At 41.6% G+C, this 18,100-nt stretch overlaps 1 protein-coding gene across 4 annotated transcripts in view; it reads left to right on the top strand.

Annotated features, from left to right (window-relative positions):
- Window positions 1-18,100, top strand: part of ZNRF1 (zinc and ring finger 1) — a 91,895-nt gene that overhangs the window by 55,538 nt on the left and 18,257 nt on the right. For all 4 annotated transcript variants that reach the window (XM_027843239.1, XM_027843238.1, XM_027843237.1 and 1 more), the window contains exon 2: window positions 9,465-9,560. In XM_027843239.1, the coding sequence (XP_027699040.1) occupies window positions 9,465-9,560 (96 nt within the window). The remainder of the gene's footprint in view (window positions 1-9,464; window positions 9,561-18,100) is intronic.

Here is an 18,100-nt window from a genome sequence, read left to right as displayed (position 1 = left end):
TCTCTCTATCTCTCTGGGCCTTAGTTTTGTCATTTGTAAAATGAGGGTGTGGGACTGGAATACTTGCTGTACCTTTGAGTCTATGACTGTATCAAAGTGAGGTTTGATGAGAGAAATAGCATGTGGACCTGTTCTGTTTACCATTTTTATCAATGGCAGATGAAGGCAGAGATGGCCTACTTATCGGAGCATAAAACTGGGGAAGAAAGCAGACGGCAGACAAATTTGTTGGATAAAAGAATTGGAATCTAAATAATCTCACAGGTTGGAATAATGGACCAAATTTAATAAGATGAAATCCATGAAGATAATTGTCAAATACTGCACTTGGATTTTTAAAGAACAGAATGGTGGAGGTATAGCTAAGCAAATGAAAAAGACTTGGGCCTTTAATAGAATGCAAGCTCAGCATGAGTCACAGGCAGTGGCAGGCTGCTTTAGTCTTCAGTCGGCTGCATTTAGAGTAGCATGGTGTCCAGAATAATAAGAGAGATTATCATTCCACTGTACTTTGTCTTCCTCAGAACACACCTGGAGTATTGTGTTGAGTTGTGAGAACTCCATCTTTTTTTTTTTAAAGTAACATTATGTTTTTGCCCAGTTACATGTAAAGACAATTTTTAACATTCAGTTTTTAAAAAATTTTGAATTCCAAATTTTCTTTCTCCCTCCCTCACTTCCCCTTTCCCTGAGACAGCAAGCAACTTGATATAGGTTATATATGTTCGATCATGAAAAACATATTACCATTTTAGTCATGTTGTGAAAGAAGACACAGACCCAAAGGGAAAAAAAAATACATGAAACAAATACAGAAAGTGAAAAAAGTATGCTTTGATCTGCATTCAGACTGCATCACTTTTTTCTCTGGAGGTGGATAGCATTTTTCATGAGTCCTTTGGAATTGTCTTGGATCATTGTATTGCTGAGAATAGCTAAGTCATTCACATTTAATTATCGTACAATATTGCTCTTACTAGTTCTGCTCACTTCACTTTGCATCAGTTCATATCAGGTTTTTCCCAAATCCGCCTGTTCATCATTTCTTATAGCGCAGTAATATTCCATTACAATCATATACTTCAACTTGTTCAGCCATTCCCAGTTGATGAGCATTCACTCAATTTCCCATTCTTTGCCACAAAAGGAGCTCTTATGAATATTTTTGTACAGATAGGTCCATTCCCCCTTTTTTGGTCTCTTTGATCACTAGAAACCTAGTAGTGGTATTGCTGGATCAAAGAGTATGCAGAGTATTATAGCCCATGGGACATGGTTCCCAATTGTTCTCCAGAATGGTTGGATCAGTTCACAACTCCACCAGCAGGGGCACCACATCTTAAGAAGGCCGTAGACAACTGGGAGCAAATCCAGAGGAGAATGAAGAGGATGTTAAGGGGCCTGGAAACCTTAATGATTAAGGGAGGTGGGAATATCCAGCCTGAAGACATGAAGATTTAAGAGGGGAGTCATGGTATTCAAGTATTTGAAAGACTGGAATGTAGAAGAGAGTGTTCTCCTGGTCTCAGGATGGCTGGATAGAAGTTAATAGAAGCATACTGGCAGACAGAGCTGTCCAAAGTGGAGTATATTGCCTCAGTAGATACTGAGTTTCTCATCTTTGGAGATCTTCAGATAGAGAAGGGGGAAGGGAACAAGCATTTATACTGTGTCTGCTATGTGCCAGGCACTGTGCTAAAGCACTTTACAAATATTGTCTCATTTGATCCTCACAACAACCCCTCCAGATGTGTTGTTTCTATTTTACATTTGAAGAAACCGAGATAAGCAGAAGTGAAGTGACTTTCCCAGGGTCACATAGTATTTGAAGCCAGATTTGAATTCAGGAGTCTGAGTCTTAACTAGGCCCAGCACTCTCTCCACTGCACCACCTAACTGCATCTAATAATATCTAGCACGTATCAGCACTTTAAGGTTTGCAAGGTAGTTTACACATATTATCTCATTTGAATCCTCACAACAGCTCTGGAAGGTAGGTGCTATTATTATCCCCATTTTTACAGATGAGGAAACTGAGGCAGCCAGTAGTTAAATGACTTGCCCAGGGATACATAGCTGGCAGGTTCCTGAGGCTGGATTTGATTTTAAGTCTTCCTGACTTTAGACTTGGCACTCCATCCCCAGAGCCACCTAGCTGCTGATTCTGTGACCACTTATCAGAAATGTTGTAAAGGAAATTCCTGCCCAGATACAACTTGGACTTGGTGACTGGAGGTCCCTTCCACCTCTGAGATTTCCCCTTTCATCTCCTATCCCCTACCATTTCCCCTCCCCCCCCCAGAAAAAAAATTTTCTTTAATTACTCTTCTGGGTCTTTCTTTGGAAGAATACCAGAGTAGAGGTATAAGAGGAGAGGAAGTACAGTTCAAGTAAATAATTAATTAATCATTAATGGCCAGATGTTCATAGCTTAAGACTATTGCTTCTAGGAAATAAGTCTGTTTTTCACTTAGCTGGAAGGATGTTTAGCCCACACCTTCCCTGCAAACCAGGAATGCTGTAGGAAATGGGATCATACAATCAATAAATAAACATTTACACACTGTCCATTTCATCATTCATAGTTTGTATTCCTGAGAATTCATCCTTGGGGAACCTAACAACCATCTGTGTGTAGATAGATTCATTGGAGCTTTTTCATTCTGAGTTTATATGAGTTCTGTAAATGTAATGCTCATATGCATGCTAAAAAGTCACCTTTTGAAGAGCATTAAGTTCTTATATATGTCGCTTTGGAGCCTGACAGACACATGAGATCTAAAACTTGCATATTTCCACAAACATTAAGCACTCAGTGGAGTGCTCTGCTAAGTCCTGGGAGAGATATAAACAGCAAGACTTGATCCCTACCCTCATCAGAGCTTATGCTATTTAAAGAAGGAACTAAAAAACAGGGAAAATGTTTAGGGATTGAAAGACAAGTAGAAAACAGATCATTATTAAGAAAGATGGTAGAGAATCTGGGACTCTACTGATTGACCCCCCTCTGTGTGTGAGTGGGTAAAAATGGTGATTAATACTTTTTAAAATTACTTTCCTTTTTTATAAAAGGAAAAAAATCCCTTTTGTAGATCTCATTTAGCCTTCCAAATTTTCAGGTGGAAAGACTGAGGCACAGAGACTAGACGAAAGTGGTGTGGTTTCTCTAGAGAAGGCACTGGGACTAAAATTGAGACCCACTTTTCTTTTAATGTCAGTGTCTTATATGCTTGGCTTAACTGAAATGAATTCAAAAGGCACGCCTCATTTCCCCACCAATCTTGTTCCATGACCCAATTAAACATAATTGGGTTCTGAAACTTCAGCCGAAGCTCCTCAAAGGGCTACAGGCCGTTTTGGTGGGTCTCATCTCTGCCTCACCCCTCCCTGCTGCACATAGCGCCTCCTGACTAGGTTGGCAAGCTCCCCGGGGGCCCGTCGTTTCTTGACGTTTGGGGTGGTGCCTGGATGCCTGCCAATCAGGAGGCAGAGGGCTCCCCTCCACACCCTCGAGGATCCAGCTGCGCCAGCTTCCTCTCTGCTCCTCAAACATGATACTCCATCTGCTGTGCCTGAAATGCTCTTCCTCTTGACCTCTACCTCTTAGCTTCCCTTGCTTCCTTCAAGTCTGATCCCCCATCAGCTGCTGGTGCCTTCCCCTTTGAGATGACTCTGCCATTACAGGGCAGTGAATAGGAATGCCGGGCCTGGGGTCAGGAAGACCTCAGTCACTTAATCCTGTTTGCCTCAGTTTCCTCATCTGTAAAATGGGAAGAATAGTACCTACTCCGCCAGATTGTTTTGAGGCTCAAATGAGGTAATGTATAAAGTGCTCTACAAACTTTAGAGTTACGTAGAAATGTTGGCTATTATTAACGGCGGTAGTAGTATCATCAATAAATAGTACCGGATTATAATAAGGGCTTAATAAATACATTTGGATTGTTTGATATTTGTGGAGTGTCTTGTCCAGGTCTTACATTTTCATTTGAAAAACTTGCAACACTTCCATCAGATCAGAAGAGTGGAGGTGAATTCTCTGTGATAATAATGTTGTTCCCAAATTGCATTTCATTAATGATGAGACACTTGAAGACATAGGGACTCTTATGTGGCCAGTCATTCTGCAGCTTCGAGCGGTTGCCTTCCTGTCATTGATTCTGTCGTAGCCTTCTCTGCATCAGAATTCTGAACACGCTGTGGGGTTGTTTTGGCCCCATTTGGTCATCATAGTACCTCAGTGCAACTTCTTCAGAAGTCTTATTTTGCTTTTGGCTGTGATCTGTGTTGTCACTTGAGTAAAACGCAAAAGAAAAGCCAACTGTGGGAAAGGTGAATGGGTAGTTAATGAGAAAAAGAAAAAACTCATCTAAGCTCTCATCATGCAAGGCCTTCTGACTGTGTTTTATATCAGAATCGGTAAGCAGCCATTCCAAGTGCAGGGGGAGAATCGGGGATCTCACTCTAGCAGTGACTAAAAGATTCGGCCACACTGCGAAGTCAACAGGTGTAGACCCTTTGAAGAACTACATACCAGGCCTGACCCCTTGTGTGCCAGTGTAGACTCATTCAGAAAAGTTCATCCTGAGGTTGGCCACAGAATGACTGTCCTTAACTGAGGCAGAAAACACTTGTGGTCTGTGAAAATGGTGGGAGAACTCACACAGAGGAAAAACAAGGGCCCTGGAAATATTGAAGGGAAGTGGGGAATTATGAGGGGTCTTTGAAAGGAAGACCCAGGCTTTGTCTTCCATTGGTTAGGTACTAGTTAATTCTGCAGTGGTTCCTAGCCTGCCTCTGCACATACTGTTAATATTCAGAACCTTAAGAAGGCTAAAGAAGCTAAATCACAAATGGAGAAAAAACAAGAAAATATATTACTGAGGAACTGGACTGGATCTTATATTAGCATATAGGCTTTTTCCCCCCTAGCCAGAAAGAGCTGGAGCAGGTACCCCCAGGCAGAGCGTAGTCTTGAGTATGGAATGTGACCTTTTATTACTGTCAAGAGTTTTTCCTTTTTCTAGCCTCTCCTTAGGGGGGCCAGTGAATACATTATTGGCCACTCCCCTGTCTCTTTGGGGACAGGTATGCACATCACTAGCCCAGAGGAGCAAAAGCAAATCTCACATGGGATGTTTGGGAGGCTTGTGGACTGTGGATTCACAGGTTGGAAAAAGCCAGACCTGCTGATTCTGTCCTTGACGAAGAGGATTCTGGGACTGTGACTGACCCACACCAGAGCACCGAATGAACTATGCAGTGTTATGGGGGAGGAAACGGGGATCCACAGCAACTGCCCTAGATTGTATGCAGAATTTTAAGAAGAGCAAGTCAGTCCTATGCCTCCCCTTTGAACTTCCAGATGTAATAAATCCATTTAATAAAATCCATTAATCAAGTCCTATTTTATTATCTTCAAACACCATAAGGATATGACAGGAAAGAATTCTTCTTGGCTCATAACCAAGAATTAAATGAGGAGAGTGGCATGATGTCTAGTTCCTCTCCTAAACAGGCTGGGCTAGAAGGGTGTCTAAGCCAGCCCCTCAAGCTTCTCAGTCCCTCATTGTCTCCTCTGCACTGGGAAGAAAAAAGATCTCATCAGATTCTCTCCCACTCTCCCCCTTTTTTTCTATCCTTTACCCTGGTTGCTTCTCTTGATTCTTCTGACTGTTCATCCCTTCAGGTGATCCCAGAGACAGGCAGAACTAGGGCAGCTGTTAAAATAGCACATCAGCATGAAGGAGGGAGGGCGGAAAATGGAGCAATGTGCAGTAACCACAAGATTTGGTGAAATCAGGTCTTAAAGGAGAAGCTTAATTTGGGAACATGGAAGTTGATATTGACACAGCCTGTCACATGTATGCAAATAAAATGGGCAAAGCATGAGACTAGAAGTCAGATCAGCAATTCCAGTGAGACCCTAGGCCAATATTCCCTGTTATGACTCAATTTCCCTTTCTGTCAAATGGGAATGAGCATCCAGTCCATTTTCTGGTTCAGTTCTGGGAAGTACATTTAAATGATAAAGAAAATGTGCTCAACAAATATGAGGTAGCTTGCTGAATAAGTGATAATATTATCATCAGTGATCATGTAAGGCTAACCCTTAGAGGGCAGGGACTCTTTCATTTTTGAATGAAATGCTGCTGCTGTTGTTACTATTCCTATATTCATTTAAATATTTTTGAAGGAAAAGTATCTTGAAGTTGTGATGCCTACGGCTAAGTTCCTTGAAGTTGAAAACCAGTACAGGACTCTAAATGGTCCAGCAGAAAAAATTTCCTCAATTGACCGGGGAGAAATATATGTTGAAGAATAGGAGCCAGCTGAGCTCTTGCGAATCTATTCTGATCACAAGAAGAAAAAAAGAAATTTGGTTCTTACTTCGAACAGACAAGGCCCTATGTTATCCTCTTCTAAGTAACAGCCCGTCCTTGATGGAACAAAACCGGAAAAGAACTGGGTTTTCCAGAATTTGGTTCATTTCAATAAATTTATTGAATGTGCAGTGTAGTCTACTAGAAGAAGGAGACAAAGAATAAGTTAGATGGAGCAGAATAATTGGCCTTTCTGAGTTTGACCCTTTCTTTGAAAGTATCATGACTTCATAGTCTCCTAGCTTGAGTATGGTTCCCCTAATTGCCCCTACTACTCCTGAAAGCAAATGAACAGAAAGAGATTCCTCAACTCCAGTTGTTAGTTTCAGCCCTGTGTAACGGGTAGTAGAAGCCTGTGAGTGACTCAGTGGAAATTTCAGACGTCATGGACTTGGGCTAGCAGTCATGTGCGAGGAAGTGTTTTTCTTTATGTAGTTCATTGGTATTTCTTGAGGTAATTACTGCTATTCAGAAATGGGGTTGGGATGAGCCTGGAGCAATGGCGGTAGTAAGGATTTTGGTACCCCATAGTAACTTACCTGCTGTACTTCTTACTAAGTAACAAGGAAGGTACTCACCCGGCTTTCATGGAGATGGGAAGGCAAGTCTATGGTCAGAAACTTTTAGGAAATGCTTTGAGGTCTGGTTTATAGTGTTCGGTCTTAACAAAGTTAGGAGTATGTATTAGATTTCTACAGATAGGCCTTTCGTTTGAGGCTTGCAAAGTTTTTTTTCCTCAATTGGTAGCCATATTTCCTGGTTATTTAATATTCAGGTAGCTAATAAAGACTGCATCATTTCCTGTCCCTTAGGGATGTTTAAGTTAAACGTAACTGAATTTTAAATTAAAAACTGAACGATAGAATTTGTTCCATCCTAGTAGAATGTAAGCCTTAGAGGGCAGGGACTCTTTCGTTTTTGTTTTTCTATCCATAGTGTCCCAGCACAGTGACTTATTACATGGTACTAAATGCTTATTTAATTGAATCCCAATCACCAAATAACATTTCAGTAAAGTACACATGAAGTTAGTTTTTTGTTCCTCTTGGAAATAAAATAGAACCTCCTTCTTGCTTTTTTCCCTTTAGCTTCTTGTTAAAATATGATCTGCAAACTAAACTTATAAAACGAATGGAATACGCAGTGTCATTCAGGGTGTAAATCTGAGATTCTTTACCTTTTCCTATCAACAGAATTTCAAAAAAAAAAACAAAAACAACTGAGATACCCACTTGATGCATAGTAGAAATTACCCAGGGCCCAGGTTCTGCAGAATAGAATGGAGGAAGAGATAGAGGCCAGGAATAGGGCTAAAAAAAAAAATTGGTATTAATAATACTTTGCATCCATGTAGTATTCTGTACTTTACAAAGTACTTTCAGAAGGTAGGGTTTAAATTGGGTCTTGAACAGGGAATCTCAGAGTCAGAGGTGAAGAGGAGAGGATTCTAAGCCTGACATCAGGATAGCCAAGGCGAATAAACGCATGAAGGTGGGAGCTGGAGTCATGTTGTATGCAAGGAAGGTTAATGCAGCTGGATCCTAGAGAGAGTCAAGTGTATAAGAAAACTGGAAAGGTGGGAAAAGTTTAGGTTGGAAGAGTTTTAAATGCCAAAGAGAGGATTTTTTATACTTGATCTTGCCACTGCAACTTAGTGAATAGGAGAATGGCATGGTGAGACAGGGAGTCTTAAGAAAATCACTTTGGCAGCTGAATGGAGTCAGTGAGACTAATTCAGGGACCACTGCAATAGTCTAGGTGAGAGGTGATGAAGACTGGTACTATAATGGTGACTGGGAATGGAGGGAAGGGTATCTTTCCAAGAAATGCCCCAGCGAAGACTTGACAGTGGATTGGCTGTGTTGGTTGAGTGAAAAGTCAAGGAATAAGTACACCAAGGTTGTGAGCCAGGTTGACGAACAAAGACGATTGTGGTGTCCTTGATAGTAATAGAGAAGTTGCAATGAAGGGAAGGTGACTTGGTGAATCAGAAGTCCCCTGTAAGAGTTTCAAGTTTCCAGGGACTTGCAAGAAATAAATTTCTAAAGCTTAATCAAATTTTGTATGAAACTCTGAAAGAAGCAAGGGGCTTAATCCTTCAGAGGCTGATTATAGTGCTGAATTTAATTAATGCTACTTTTTACAAAGCCAAGGCTTCTTTTTGCAGATCTAGGGGTAATGAGCGTAGATTACAACAACAGGATGCAGGGCAGATAAGAAGACCTTGATCACTACACGTTCTAAACCCAGAACATGATTCGTTGAGTTTGTGAAATACTCTTCTGTTTGGTAGTTGACAAAGACATCTCAAGTCGTCCTGATCTATATCTGGACCTGGGCCCATATGGCTCCCGAGGAGAAGATAAGGCTGGTGACTTTGCACAGCCCTCCCTCACTTAAACTCAATCCACCTGCAAGTCAGGGCATCGCCTTCCTGATGCCATGGTCCTCTTTGAGAATGAAGGACAAACAACAACAGTGACAAAATCATATCTATCTTGAGCCTGTACAACCAGAGAGACAGACCATTGCTTACTCAGTGGGGTAACTTTGCCATCCCTGAGGTAAGAGGAAGAGGGTAGGAGGGGGCCCCTGGAATATAGGGTAGGAGTGCTAACTGATAATTTCTGCTTATAACTAGGTGCTTCCTTCTCCCAAGCTTGTCTACATCTCTTCTCTCTTCCTAAGTGGATTTGGGGGTTGGGGGGTTGGAGAAGTATTTGCTGGCTATAATTCATGAGCTGATTATTCAAGTCAATTGTTTTGAAGTCTCCTCATTCCTGCTGTCCTTCTTCTCTCCCTGCCCCCACCGCCCAATAAGAAAGCAAATCAAATCAGACATTTTCCTGTTACTTGTAAAGCACTAACTTAGGAAGAGCAGAGGCAAGGGGTAAGTTTGGTGAGGATGGGTTTTTAGCAAGCTAGGATGTTGAAACCAAGGATGAAAGTGTTGAATGAATGAACAAATGAATAAATTTAATTTCTCCCTGTGATGATGGTTAATTGAATATGTACCATAGTTAATGTGTACATCTTTGACTTAGAAAAATACATCTCATCATGTTTTCTTCTCTCTTTCAGGTTTCAAGTGCCCCATTTGCTCTAAGTCTGTGGCTTCTGATGAGATGGAAATGCACTTTATAATGTGTTTGAGCAAACCACGCCTCTCCTACAATGGTAAGGAAGGGCTTAGCTTCTCTCCAAGGCTTTTTCAGGCTTCAGCCTGTCGACACAAAACAGCAGATTCCATAGGGAATACCACTACATGGTAGAGCTGTTCAGGTGCTCTCTGGATCAGGGTGTTCCCAAGCTTGAGTTGTTTTCTAAAGCCTTTTTGCTACTGGAGAAGTCCTTCTGGCAGGAGTATTTGTGTAGAACTGAGAAAGCTTTACAGAGTCAGAGAGCTAACAAATTCCTCAGACTGGTTCACTTCCAAAGAGCCTGGCCATGAAATAAGGGGGCAGGATGGGGAGATCTGAGGCATGTGGCCTAGGCTGTGCTGGAGAAAAGGGAATGAGATCAGCAGGCTGAGTTTATTCAGACTGGGGATCACCCACTCTTCAGCTTTAGTTTCTGGTCATTCCGTGCCCTCCTTTACCCAGGTCTTTTTGACCTGAAAGCTTCTGTTAAAGATCTTTCCATCCACACTTCTTGTGGCAGCTAGACAGGATCTAAGCAAAACTTGGACCCCCTGGGAGTGTTGCACTTCCTAATCATGACGCTATATCACAACCTCAGAGGACCGCATAGACAGCAGCAGTGAACAGCGGGACTTTCCACATTGCACAGCTAAGTCCCCAAGAGAAAAACCCCAGGTTACTAAATATTATATTTATTCTTCTCGGGTTTTTCTCTTGGGAATTGGGAGGAGGAGAAGGGAACCTCAGGCCTTTGCTATGATGCCCTAGTTGGTGCAGTGAGGTAATGCTTTGTCTGTGTGGTGTCATCCATCACCCGGACCGCTTTACAGATCTTTGGCAACTTCTGAAGGGAGGACAGGACTCTTGAATTAGGAGATTTAGTGAGAGATTATTGGCTTTGGTTTACATGACATGCTAGAAACATAGTACCTTGGATCCTGAAGGCTATTCCTTAGTTTTAATTACCTTTGATAAGCACTTAGAAGAGAAAGGCTGAACCAACTTCACTTAAACAGCAGTTTGGGACCCTCCTGGGAGGGGCTTGACTATTTGAACAAACCTCTCAGGTTGCCCCCACTTTCAAGGTTGCTGATTACTTTCCATCTGCATCCTATGTTTAGTGAACTCCATTATGTTCATGAGGGAATTATTGCACCTTCTAAAATAGGGAGAAGGGGAGTGGTCCTTAATTGAGTATATTGGTTCTGGGATTTGTTTGTTTATACCTCATCTTGCTTATATCTTCACGTATAGGTCTTATCAGTGAATTTTGGACCACCCTTAACATTAGTCTATATCAAGCTAAATTGCCTGTGAAAGAGTATTATTACTATGTTGACACAGATGCATCACGTTTGGAAAAATCCAAACTATTCTAATACTCCACATCACTAATAAAAGGAGAAATGCAAATTAAAGTAATTCTGAGGTCTCATACCCTCACACCTGTCAGTTTGGAAGAGATGACAAAACAAATAAACCAACAAACAGAAAGGCTGCAGGAAAAGAGGCCCATGAATGCACTGTTGGTGGACCTGTGAACTTGGTCAGCTGTTCTGGAAAGCAGTTTGGAACTGTGCCCAGAAAGTCACTAAACCCTGTGACCCACTGATAGCCTACTAAGTTTGCCCATTCCACAGAGAGACCAGAGAAAGCCAAAAAGGACCCAAATGTTCCAAAAACATTTACATCAACTCTTTTTCTAGCGGCAAAGAACCAAAAACTAAGGAGGTGCCCATCATTTGGGGAACACATGATGGTAGATGAATGGGATGAAATCCTATTTTGCTGTAAGAAATGACGAATGGGAAGACTTGTATGAACTGAAGCAGAGTAAAGTGAGCAAAACCCAGAGAACGTGGGTTCTATAGAATAGTACTGTAAAGACAAACAACTATGAAGATTCTTTTCAGTTCAGTAACCAACCATGATTCCAGAGGACTCCACCTTCTCACAGAGAAGTGATGGATTCAAGATATGGAACGAAATATGTATTTTTTGGACATGGCCAATGTGGAATTTGCTTGACCCTGCATATTTGTTACAATAGTTTTGTGTTTCAAGGAGGAGGAGGGGAGGAAGAACAGAGAGAAAATTGGTTTATTACCTATATCCCTTCTAAATTTTGTCCTGGGGGAAGAGAGTAAGAGCCTTGGTTGAGTCTCTACTCCTGAAAACAGATCTGTATTCTTCTCTCTCTGGTTTCATTTGTTGCCCACATCTTGATGTGAGAGGGCTTATTAATTAGTAGGCCAAGCTGTCAGTTATGTCCTAAAAGCCTACAGATGAGTTTTAGGCTAAAAAAAAATTAGGAGCAGCTAGGTGACACAATGGATAGAGCACTGGCCCTGAAGTCAGGAGGACCTGAGTTCAAATCCAGCCTCAGACCAAACACTTGACACGTACTAGCTGTATGACCCTGGGCAAGTCACTTAACTCCAATTGCCTAAAAATAAAAAAAAAAAAGATGAGTTATGGGCAAGATTGTAGCCTAATTCTGGCCTTGCTGATTATTTTCTTTCGCATCCTAAATAGCACCAGAGAATGCTAGTTAGCATTCCTCTCCCCTGGGGATGCTTTCACTATTCCCTGAGAACAGTGGCCTGCCATGTTCTTCATCTATTGCCACATATGCCCTGTGTTACCTGTCTAACTTGTCTGTTCACATTCTCCTGTGTCTTTTCAAGCCTAGCTCTACCCCTTAGTGCTCTAGTGTTTTAGTAAGATGAGAGCCAGGGTGAGGGGTAGACAACAGAGCAGATTTATTTTCTGAGCCATAGCCTGTCACACAATACTTTCTAATCTCCATTCTCCAATGCATATAATAGTTTCTTTTAAAACACATAAACAAGTCTCATGAAGATTTCTCGTTGTGGCAGGGAGCTCTCTGCCAATCACCGTCTCCGGTGGCTTAGCACAGAAGCAGCACAGGATGCTCACATGGTCTGGTTTCTAGGCCTGGCCTTGATACTTGTTAATCATGTGACCTTCAGTAAGTCACTTCACCACTCTGAGCCTCAGTTTTCCTTTTCTATAAAATTGGTTGTAATACCACCTTTCCTTCCGACTTGCGTGGTATGATGAGGACCAAGTAGGGCAGCGGTATGAAAGTGCGTTATGATTTGTGAAGCTCGGTACATATGCAGAGGGTCACTCAAGTCCAGAATTGGAGAGTCGCCATCCCTTCTGCACTCCCCCTCACCTTCCATGTCCAGCCAGTTGCCAAGTCTTGTTGATTCCACCTGCACACGTGCACCAAGACTTCTCACCAAGACTATGGTAACTCCTCATTGGCTTTCCTGTCTCCACTCTGTCCTCTGTAATCCATCCTACCTATGTCAGCTAAATTGTTAGGCCTAAGACACAGGTCTGACCAAATAAAATGAAAATTTCCTCTGACTCTTAACTTTCCTATTTTTTTAATGCTCAGTGCTCTGCAAATTTTCTTTTTTCTTTTTAAATAGTATTTTATTTTTTCAATTATATGTAATAACAATCTTAGCATTCATTTTTACAAAACTTTGAGTTACAAATTTTTCTCCCTTCTCTCCCTCTTCCTAAAACAGTAAGCAATTTGATATATGTTGTATATGTACAATCATGTAAAACATATTTCTGTATTAATCACAGTTGGGAAAGAAGAAACAGACCAAAAGGAAAAAAGCTACAAAAAATATAAAGTGAAAATAATATGCTTTCAGAGTCCATCAGTTCTTTTTTTGGACGTGGACAGCATTTTTCATCATGAGTCCTTTGGAATCGTCTTGGATCAGTGTATTGCTGAGAAGAGCTAAGTCATTCATAGTTGATCATCACACAGTGTTATTGTTACTGTGTACAGTGTTCTCCTGCTTCTGCTCATTTCACTTTGCATCAGGTCATATAAAACTTTCCAGGTTTTTCTGAAATCTGTCTGTTCATCATTTCTTATTTCACAATAGTATTCCATTACATTCATATACCACAGCCATTCCCCTATTGATGGGCATCCCCTTCATTTCCAGTTTTTTGCCACAGCAAAAAGGGCTTTATAAATATTTTTGTACATGTGCATCCTTTTCCTTTTTTTATGATCTCTTTGGGATACAGACCTAGGAGTAGTAGTGTTACTGGATCAAAGGGTATGTACCATTTTATAGCCCTTGGGCATAGTCCAGCCTGTCATTTTAGACTGCTTTCACAGGCACCTTACACAGTAGAGGAAGAGGGTCAGAGAATAAGGCAGGTGTAATCATACTGGAGCAAAGCCTCATGCCCTGACTTACTGTTGTGAGGATAGTGAGATGCAGCCCATCTTCCCCCCTTCCCCCCTTGGGGTCAGGCCATAGCCCACACTTTGGCAACCATTGCACCGTGTGACCTCTAAAGACCTTTGGGACTGTTCCTCTCAGGAGTCTGTTATTTCTTTGAGAGCCACAGTTGTCCCTGAAGGCTTTTTAATATTCTGACCCTCCCTCTGTCACCCTCTCCAGCACTTTAGGACTGGGCTTCCTTCTGAGCTTCCTCCAATTGTAGGGTTTGAGGTTACTTGTCTAACAGAAGCGATCTGGGTAAATAAAGTGGTTTGTCTTCCAAATTGGCAGGAGGACCTTAATTTTAGAATAGAATAAAGACAGAAGCAGAGGTAGCCCAGCACATGGCATTCAGGCTCTGCCTCTGACATGGATTGTCTTGGTGAACTTGAGCTAGTCACTTTACTCTGTGTTCTGAGCAGCTCTCCTGAAACTCTGGGGTGCACCCTTCTGGCCGTTGGCTGATGCTGCTCATATCACTTTAAAGTCTACCGTGGAGCACTGCAGACTTAGTATTTAGGACTAATGTTTAAGGGTGATAAGGCCAGTGAATTCTGAGACCTGTTGGCAGTATCTCTCAGGAAATAATGGGAGAAAATGGTTGGACCATCGTGATCTCTTTCAAGTTGGGAAAGAGGACTTTGCCCTTAGGACCCATCCATAGCATCCGGATCCTTCAGGGATGACGCTCAGTGGCACTGGGGGGGGGGTATCCAGGTCATCCTGGTTATGTAGGAATTGGAAAGTATCGTGATGGAGGAGGAAGTTGTTATCATTTTACCTTTTCCATGCCCTAAGTCTCTGAAATCACTTAAAGAAGGCTCGGCACTGGAACAAGAGGAGATATAGGTTTTAGCCGCAGTTTTATCACCAGCTAGCTGTGATTGTTTGACAAATTACTAATTCCCCTGGGCCTCAGAATTAAGGTGTTGGCCTAGGCACTCAATAAGGTCTCTTCCAGGTGTAAAGTTCAGTGGTAATCCGTTCCTCATTGCCTTTTACCAACCATATTGTGTTACTTCTTCCTTTTTAGCTCCCATCCCCGCTCTTTTCTCATTATCACCTCCTAGCCAGAACTTAGTCATACTCCATGTGAAAAGCCACTTTTCCTTCCCCTGATGTGCAGGTTTTCACCCCAGCCCTCTATAAGCAGCATTGTGTGTCACCGCCTAACTCATCCTTTCTGTCTGGCAGTGCAACCAAGCTCCACTGGGCCACTCACCTCCTCCACTTGCACGTGTAGTCTGAGCTCAACCGTCTGTTATCACTGTTTTACATTATTGTAGCAATTGTGTATATTTGTAGTTTATTATTATTATGTTATATTATCATATAGTATATTATTGTAGCAATTGTGTATATTAGTAGTTTATTATTATATTATATTACCATATAGTATATTATTGTAGTGATTGTGTATATTATTATTATATTACATTATCATATAGTGTATTATTGTATTATGTGTTTATTATATTACATTATCATATAGTGTATTATTATAGCAATTGTGTATCTTAGTAGTTTATTATTATGTTATCATATAGTATATTATTGTAGTAATTGTGTATATATAATAGATCTTGGATCTATTTTTTCATCAGTTCATATAACTTCCCATGTTTCTCTGAATTCTTCATATTCATTATTTCTTACATTGCAGTTATTGCATTCATATGTGAAAGTTGGGCTATTTCCTGATCAGTAGATAACTACCTTGTTTTGTTTTGTTTTGTTTTGTTTTGGCTACTACAAAAAGTGTTACCATGAATATTTTAGGGGGTATGTGTATGTTGTACACCTGGTACATTCCCAAGGCTATTGCAGAGTCAAAGGAAGTGAAAGTTGAGGAACATTTCCAAATGATAACAAACTGCTTTGAGGAGAATTGAGCACTGATAGCCAGGGAGGAGAATCACAGAAAAGATGGAAGGTGGTGGTGCCTTCCTGAACCTGGAAAGACTGAGAAATCAACTGCATGACATTTAATTTTCCATCTTAATAAGCCCTTTGATTCCTTGGTGACTCTGGGCGTGCCACCTAACGGAGAGAGAGTGGGTTCATTCATCCAAATGTAAAATGAAAGAACAATCTCTAACATTCTGTAACAATTCTCAGTTGTTAATTTGTTACATTGCATATAATCCATTAACAAGCATTTATTAAGCACCTGCTACATGTTAGGCACTAAGCTACAGCTCTGGGGATACAAAGAAGGCAAAGACAGCCCCTGCCCTTGGAGCTAGAAATCAAATGGGGCAGAGACAAATGTCACTGACCAGGTGCCTACGAGATCTGAGAAAGGTGTAGAGAGAGGAGTGGGAGAGGTCTCCCCATGAGGGGGGAAACCAAGAGGGAGAAGGGAGGGGGCAGAGCATCTCAGGCAGGAGGACAGCCAGTGCCGAGGCACAGAGTCACTAAATACTATCATATTTGGGGGACCATTGAGGGGAGTAAAGTACAAGAATAGAAAGACAGGAGGGGGCCTGTTCGTGAAGAGCTTTAAAGGCCAAACAGAGGAATTTATTTATTTGTAATCCTAGAGGTAGTAAATAGGGAGCCACAAAGAACTCACTGAGCAGAAAGTTAGATCTGAACTTTAGAAAAAAAAAAAACCACTTTAGAGTGGAAGGTGGGTTAGAGTATGGAGCTGTGGGGATGGGAGACCACTCGTCAAGAGGGGAGCAGTACCTGTACTGTACTGTGGACTGTACCAGGACTGTGGCTGTGTGAATGAAGGAGAAGGGGATGGATACTACAGGTGGTGTGAAGGTAGAAATTTGGTGTGGATTTTTGGCATTTAATTTGACAATATCTGGCATAGGTAACTATGGAGTGAGGAAGAATGCAAAGTCAAGAGTGACACCAGAGTTTGGGAGGGTGGTGGTACTCTTGACAGTAATAGGAAGCTGGAATGAAAGCAGGGTTTAGGAGGAGAAATGATGCGTTTTCTTTTGGTCACATTGAGTTTGGTGCCTATGGGACTTAGCAGTTCAAGATGTCTAAGAGGCAATTGATGACTTGTGACTGAAAGTCATGAGGGAGATTAGGGATGGATATATCTCCATAAAGATTAGTATAGAGATAATAATTTAATTCATGAGAGCTGGCAAGATCACTAGGTGAGATAGTATAGAAAGGAAAGAGGAGAGGGCCCAGGACAAAGCCCCAGGAGACACTCACTTTTATTGTTTAAGAGGTGGGTAAAGAACCAACAAAAGACTGAGGATTGATTGGTCAGACTAGTGGGAGAACAGGAAAGAAGAGTGTCACAAAAAAAAACTCAAAAAAAAAAAAAAGAATATCCAGGAGGACATGGTAATTAACCATGATACTGATGAGAAGTTAAGAAGCATGAGGATTGGGAAAAGAACATTAGATTTGGCAGGTAAAAGATCTTTGGTCATTCTGGAGAGAGCAGTCTCATTTAAATGATGAGTTCAAGAAGCCAGATTGCAATTAAAAAGAGAGAAAATGAAGCCGTTGAATGTAGATGATTTTCTCAAGGAGTTTAACCACCAAAGGGAGAACAGAGCTTGCAGGGATAGTCAAGTGAGGGATTCTTAAGGATCAGAGAGACTGGAGCCAGCAGATATGGAGAGATTGAAGATAAGAGACCATGAGGATGATAGTAGGTGCAGTTTCCTGGAGGGAGGAATAGGATCGGGAGTATGTATAGAAGGCTTGGCCTTGGCCAGGAGAAGGGCTAATGGGTTAATGAAGGAAGAGATAGTGGGGGAAGATGCATGAATGGTGTGAGATGAAGAAGAGGGGAGAAAGGCAAGTTCTTGGCAAATGGTCTCAGTGCTTTCAGTAAAGTATGGAGGGAGGTCCAGAGCTGAAATTGAGGCTGGGGTGGGAAGAGAGAGGAGAACATTTGGAGCAGTAGCCTTGGAGAGTGGGATAGTGAATTGGTTAGGGAGAGAGAAAACGCTGTGAGAGCCCATCTGAGATTAGATAATGTAAAATTGTAATGGCCACAATAAACACGGTCTTGTGATTTTCTTTGACTCTGTTCAGCAGCAAGTGAATAGGAGCAAAGGAGGTGAATGAGGGTAGTAATCTAGGTTTGGAATTTGGCAGGGGTGGGGGCAAAGATTTGAGGGGAAGGTGGTATAGAATTGAGTTGGTTCACCAAGAGGTCATGTTAGAGCATAACAGGTGCAATGGTCATGGCCTGGAAAAGAACTGGGGGCTGGAGAGTCGTGGTAAGGACCAAGAACAGGGTTAAGGGTTATAAAGTATAGGGAAAGGTGGAATGATAAAAATTTATGATTCAATGAAG

Source organism: Vombatus ursinus, unplaced genomic scaffold (genome assembly GCF_900497805.2).
Source record: "Vombatus ursinus unplaced genomic scaffold, bare-nosed wombat genome assembly UNPS02014900.1, whole genome shotgun sequence".
Lineage (NCBI taxonomy): Eukaryota > Metazoa > Chordata > Mammalia > Diprotodontia > Vombatidae > Vombatus > Vombatus ursinus.
Note: the sequence above shows the minus strand (reverse complement) of the source record. Positions and strands in the feature narration are given on the sequence as shown.